At 45.3% G+C, this 6,650-nt stretch overlaps 1 protein-coding gene across 1 annotated transcript; it reads left to right on the top strand.

Annotated features, from left to right (window-relative positions):
• The first annotated feature begins 1,074 nt into the window (after window positions 1–1,074).
• LOC308707825 (uncharacterized protein) lies at window positions 1,075–3,080 on the top strand. The gene is made up of 2 exons (XM_081394500.1): window positions 1,075–1,637; window positions 1,678–3,080. The coding sequence occupies exon 2, from the start codon at window positions 1,853–1,855 to the stop codon at window positions 2,657–2,659; it is 807 nt and encodes a 268-aa protein (XP_081250626.1). The 5' UTR covers window positions 1,075–1,637; window positions 1,678–1,852; the 3' UTR covers window positions 2,660–3,080.
• The last annotated feature ends 3,570 nt before the right edge of the window (window positions 3,081–6,650 follow it).

Raw genomic sequence — 6,650 nt, 5'->3', positions numbered from 1 at the left:
TATGGATCTGACCGCCTCTGTCCGTACGTTACAGAAGACTTCGCCACTACAGGATCCAGCGGACTTTCAGCATTTATCCACCGTGGCCAAGACCCAAGTTTCCATGCTAGCCTCTCATCATTTACAGCTGACGAGACTAACATCTCTCCTCGAGGAACTTACAAGCTTTACGCAATCTGTGTCTTCGCAGAGCTCAAGCACAGCCACTAATCAAGTCCAAGCTCCCGCTGCACCTGTCCCACCGCAACCCAGTGTGAGTGCTGCATCTAATTATTCTAGTCTGTCATTTCCTGAAAGGTTTAATGGCTCACCTGTGGCGTGTGAAGGATTCCTTCAGCAGTGCAGCTTATATATGAATCATCAGCCCCAGTTTTACACCTCGGATGATGACCGCATTTCTTTCATTTGTTCACTGTTCACTGGAAAGGCTCTGGAGTGGGTAGGCGCGTTCTGGGAACCAGGTCGGATATCGTTCCCTTCTTATGATGTGTTTATCGCCCTATTCAGAGAGGCTTTTGAACTCCCCGCAGGAGAAGAGGATCCCGAGGAACTGCTCTTGTCCTTGCACCGGGGTGGTTCGTATGCGGCGGATTTCTCTCACTCATTCCGAACGCCACTAAAGCCTCATCTCGCCAAGCTGTTCGATCCTCCCTTGATGACCATTAGAGGGGCTTTCAAGTATACAGTTTCTGCCAAACCCATTCTTCGTGTCGGACCCCTCAAGCCCGTATTCCTCACTGGTCTTGTTGAACTTGTTAATCCGGAGACAGCGGAGGTTTCGCCGGCCGAACTGGAGTTTGAGCGCGTGCCAGCCGACTCGAAAGAATCGAGTATCGAGTCGAGTGAGTCCAGTGAGTCCAGTGAACCGAATCCCGAGTCCAGTGAACCGAATCCCGAGTCCAGTGAGCCCAGTGAACTGAATCCCGAGTCCAGTGAGTTCAGTGAACTGAATCCCGAGTCCAGTGAACCGAATCCCGAGTCCAGTGAGTCCAGTGAACCGAATCCCGAGTTCAGTGAGTCCAGTGAACCGAATCCCGAGTCCAGTGAGTCCAGTGAACTGAATCCCGAGTTCAGTGAACCGAATCCCGAGTCCCGTGAGTCCAGTGAACTGAATCCCGAGTTCAGTGAACCGAATCCCGAGTCCAGTGAGCCCAGTGAACTGAATCCCGAGTCCAGTGAGTTCAGTGAACTGAATCCCGAGTCCAGTGAACCGAATCCCGAGTCCAGTGAGTCCAGTGAACCGAATCCCGAGTTCAGTGAGTCCAGTGAACCGAATCCCGAGTCCAGTGAGTCCAGTGAACTGAATCCCGAGTCCAGTGAGTCCAGTGAACTGAATCCCGAGTCCAGTGAGTCCAGTGAACTGAATCCCGAGTCCAGTGAGTCCAGTGAACTGAATCCCGAGTCCAGTGAGTCCAGTGAACCGAATCCCGAGTCCAGTGAGTCCAGTGAACCGAATCGTGAGTCCAGTGAGTCCAGTGAACTGAATCCTGAGTCCAGTGAACCGAATCCCGAGTCCAGTGAGTCCAGTGAACCGAATCCCGAGTCCAGTGAGTCCAGTGAACTGAATCCCGAGTCCAGTGAGTCCAGTGAACTGAATCCCGAGTCCAGTGAGTCCAGTGAACTGAATCCCGAGTCCAGTGAGTCCAGTGAACTGAATCCCGAGTCCAGTGAGTCCAGTGAACTGAATCCCGAGTCCAGTGAGTCCAGTGAACCGAATCCCGAGTCCAGTGAACCGAATTCCGAGTCCAGTGAACCGAATCCCGAGTCAAGTGAATCTAGCCTTGAGTCAAGTGGATCAAGTCCCGAACCAAGTGAATCCAGTGTGGAAAGTGAGTCAAGTTCGGCTGAATTTATGGAGTCAGATCCAGCTAAGCGAAACAATTATGTTCCCATGGATCCAGAGTTATCAGTTCCAACAGTGCGCCGTCGCAGGAGGAAGAGGAGGAGGACTCACTCGGCTCGCCAGGCTCCTGTGAGCGTACCTAGACTCCTCGCCCTGCCGGCCCCGCCTCTGCGCCTCGCCCTGCCGGCCCCGCCTCTGCGCCTCGCCCTGCCGGCCCCGCCTCTGCGCCTCGCCCTGCCGGCCCCGCCTCTGCGCCTCGCCCTGCCGGCCCCGCCTCTGCGCCTCGCCCTGCCGGCCCCGCCTCTGCGCCTCGCCCTGCCGGCCCCGCCTCTGCGCCTCACCTCGCCAACGCCTATCAAGCTCTGGGAGCCTTTTCCAGAGGCTGTTTCCAGCCCGGAGGCTATAGCCTTAAATTTCCCCAAGAACTTTTTGGGGGGGGGCAGTAGGTATCCTGTGAGGGCCATGGAGGTGGCGCTGACATGGACCCTGTCTGTGCTATTTCCACTTGAGCTTCTTATGCCGCTAGTCCTGTCTGATCCTGTGCTTCCCATGCCACTGGTTACGTCCAGTCCTGAGTCTGCTCCGTCCTTGTCTCCGCCTAAGTGGGCTTCGTCCTGGCACCTCTCCAAGTGTGCTCAACCCTGGTTTCCGGTCAAGTGTGTTCTACCCTGGTTGCCTACGACACGTGCTTCCCCATGGTCTCTTACCCTGCTCGGGTTTCCAGGCCCTAGGTCTCTCCATGGGTCTGGCCTCCTACCTCTCCACGGGCCTGGCCCTCCATCCCAGCCCCCGTTGACCTCCCCCCAGAGTTTTTAGGAGCGTCTGGAAGCCGCTCCTTTGGGGGGGGGCTATGTGATGTGGAGTGCCCGTGTGAGCCACTGGAGGGCACTCTCTCCCTGCATTGTTTCACCATGGACTCATTATGTTTAACTATGTTTCAGTGGTGTTTGATTATGGGTTATTGAGTTCCTTATATAAGTCTGAGTGATCTCTGTGTCCGGTGCGAAGTCTTGTCACACTGTAAGCGTACATCTCTGAGCATTCTTCCATGTTTGTGTATTCCGTGTTTCTCTGGACTCTTGACCCTTGCCTGCTTCTTGGACTGTGTATGAACCTGTGCTGCCTGCCTCGACCAAAGCCTGTTATCACCACGAGTTACTGGATTGCCCCTTGTTTAACTGTATGCCGGAGTTTATGTCTGCTTGTGTTTGATGCTGAAATAAAGTGCTGCATATGGATCTGACCGCCTCTGTCCGTACGTTACATTTTGACTTTAATCTCGACATGTTTCGACTTTATTCTCGAAATATTTAGACTTTATTCCCGGTTATCATCAGCTATCTTCAATAATGCTCAATCATCACTCAATTAATCACTTAATTATCTCATTAACTCCAACACCGATTCAGTGTTACATTTATCACCCTGTAGTGCACACTGAGCAGTGTTCATTTAATCTGGGATAACCCATGTGGGACCTACATGAAAACTGATGACAAAACTGACTCTGTCCCAGTTAGATAGTCCAGGTCAAGTTCATGTGGGCTCCTCATGAGTTTGCTGGCTGGGAATCTTATTTTTAGCAAAGATAGCTTTTTTCTTTTTTTTTTTGATCACCACATAATATCATTCATATTGTTATATAAGATGTTGGTAATATCATCCAGTCCTATCATTGTTGAGAGTTTTAAACATTTATTAAATATTTATTTTTTATATTAATGTTTAATTGCAATATATTTGAAAATCAAGGAAGCCGTTTATTCAGTTACCATGAAAAAGCACTGTGCTCTGTGTTTGTAGATTATAAAGGTAATTGAAACAGACCCATCAAGTTATATTTTTGTAATTTGCATCTGTATGATTTAATACAGGACTTTTTGAAAGAGAAAAAGAAAATTACTCACCCACACATCAAGCATGCAGAGATCATGGAGCAACCATCCCAATGACCATATGCCACTAAAACAGACAATGAAAATGAAGAAGTGTACTGTACTCAGTTGATAATTGTGTGTTTTTTTTTTTTCGGTTTTTTTTTTCAACCTTCATGTAAAGACCTTAATGAAATTGCAACTTTTAACATTTTAACAACATTTTATAATGCTGAACAGACTGATATTTTATATACATTCAATTATACAAAAGCATACCTCTTGAAATTATATTTCCCCTGATAAACTTCTGGGCTGATGTAGAGATTGGCACCCACAACTGTTTTAGCATATTCATCAGCTCTGCAGAGGGAAAACAATGTAAACTCAAACCTATAAAAGTTCAAGGCTTTTGGTTTTGGCCAAGAATTTTCATTTTTATCCATCACTAGATCATATTTTTGTTATTAGTTTACCTGTCCAATGCCTTTGAGCATCCAAAATCTCCTAGATTTATGTAACCATCTTCAGTCATAAAGACATTCTACAATGACAACAGAAATCTCATAAGTCTTACAGATTTGACTTGATATGAGATTATGATTAATTAAGCTTTATCTGTGCATATACCTGAGGTTTAATATCTCTATGAATAATGTTCTTATCATAGAGATGCTGGAGAGCCAGACAAATCTGAACCAGCCAGTCAAGGATCTGCACACATGGAGAAATCCCAATGTGTGAGTGAGTGTTTTTTTTTTTTTTTTTTTTTTTTTAATAAAGTAAATATTGTTAATTGTAAAAATATAAACATTTTCTGTGATTGGTGTTAGATTATAATAATTATAAATTATATTAAAACAATAGAAGTATGTGCAATGTCCCCATTTAGACAGCTAGTGTGTGTCCACAAGGATTGTGTTTTTTTATGGGTCATATCATACTAAATCATGTTTTTAAATCAAAAAGTTTGGAATGTTTTATGTGAGGGTTGTTTAAAGGACAGATAATGGAATATACAGAATGTCTGCATAAGAAACTCACCTGTTGTTCTTCAAAAGGTTTCTGTTTTTGCATCACTTTTGAAAGATCACCTCCTTCACAATACTCCATCACAATATAAATTTGTCCGGCATCTTTATCTAAATAAATCAACATCCAGTCAGACAAAAATGTAACTCAGTGTATTAAAGAAAGCTTAATTTTCCAACATCTATACAGATGCTTTTGTAAAGCTTATTGTGTTATTCTTCATCAGTCTCTATACAGTATATGTCTGTGGTAAGTAGTTATATTATTCTTTTTTATAAACACAACAAAATGCCACATTTTTTATTTGGAATAAAAGGAAAATTAATGTGCAAAGAAAAAAAAAAAAAACTAAATAAATCCTTATAAGTAGCAATATATCCGAAGTTCAGAGCTTTCAAGATCTCAACTTCATTTTTGACAGTTTTCAGCTCCTCCCCCTAAGAAAAAAATAAATAATAATAATTTCCATTAAAAAGTGACACTCATCTTTATTGTAAAGGAAAAGCTTTTACTTCTATGATCAATACTTGAGTAAGATTTAGTAAATGCTTACAGCTCTGCAATCCATCTGTTTGACCACATAAAGATCTCCCTCTGAGTCTTTCACAAGAAACGCTATTCCTGGAGCCCCTTGTCCAAGCTCTTCCTTTATGGTGTATCCATGTTCTGTTAGTACGTCTATAATCAAGATTTAGAATAATATCTACAAAATACTGTAAGCACTAGAGATGAAAAAAACAAAGCTTTTCCAAACGTTGAGTCTACTTTTTTTTAACCAATTTCTTCGCAGTTCTGTTGAAACACTCGAAACTGGTCAAAACTGTGTAAATGCAATGAAAACTCAGTCCAAATATGCATAAAAACGTACTCGGTTACTAACGTAACCTCGGTTCTCTCTAGAAGAGGGAACGAGTACTGCGTTTTTGTAAAAACGCTGCGGGAAAAACTCTTTTTTCACGAATACTGAAGCAAAAAATTATCCTTAATTTTCCATATATGTAAAGCGCGTTGCAGCAGTACACAGCTATGGCAAGACAGCTTGCTCGCTCATTGGCTGTTCTGCGGCAACTGCATAAGCCTATCGAGCGAGGCCTGAAGTGACGTCAGGCCAATGAGGGCGCTTCGCGCCCTCCTTGTCACTTCCCGCCAAGACGGGTGTGGCTAACCTCTATAAAAGGAGCTCGAAAAGGCTGATTCACTTGATTTTCATCACCGAAGCGAACCAGAGTGAACCGTACGCACGGCAGAGAACGCAGTACTCGTTCCCTCTTCTAGAGAGAACCGAGGTTACGTTAGTAACCGAGTACGTTCTCTTACGAGAGTTCTCTCGTACTGCGTTTTTGTAAAAACGCTGCGGGAACCCCTTGTAAAACGCTGTGCGTGCTGGGATAAAAACACCGATCACTGGAAGCTAATCCAGGTATACAGTGCATAATCACCAGATAGACTCACAGAGAGTCTGGGAATAAGGGGGGGGGGGGCCTTAATTCCCTATATTGTAGCGTCCGCAGACGCAAAACATGACCTCACAGAGAGAGTCTAGAGACAAAAGGGGAATCCCTCCGTCCTTATATGGCCGCGTCCGCAGACGCGAATATGACATCACACAGACAGGGTGGGGAACCTGAACTAATGTGGGAAATGTGGGTCTTACACAATTCTGCCCATAAGACAGTCGGTAGCGCGCTGCGCATGCGATTTCAGTGTTCTAGTTAGACAGCTGATTCGACTACACCGATAGTAGCTTAGCCTGCAAGGCGGGAACCTCTAGGTTGTAAAACCTAATAAATGTAGACGGCGAGGCCCAGCCTGCCGCCATACATATGTCCTGTAAGGAAATCCCGCTAGACCAAGCCCACGAAGAGGCGACGCCTCTCGTGGAGTGCGCTCTAACGCCCAAC

This window comes from Scardinius erythrophthalmus (assembly GCF_964197995.2).
Source record: "Scardinius erythrophthalmus genome assembly, chromosome: 2".
NCBI lineage: Eukaryota > Metazoa > Chordata > Actinopteri > Cypriniformes > Leuciscidae > Scardinius > Scardinius erythrophthalmus.
Note: the sequence above shows the minus strand (reverse complement) of the source record. Positions and strands in the feature narration are given on the sequence as shown.

Coding starts and splice junctions, on each gene's coding strand:
- LOC308707825 (XM_081394500.1), top strand. CDS start 1,853: ATGGAGTCAGATCCAGCTAAGCGAAACAATTATGTTCCCATGGATCCA.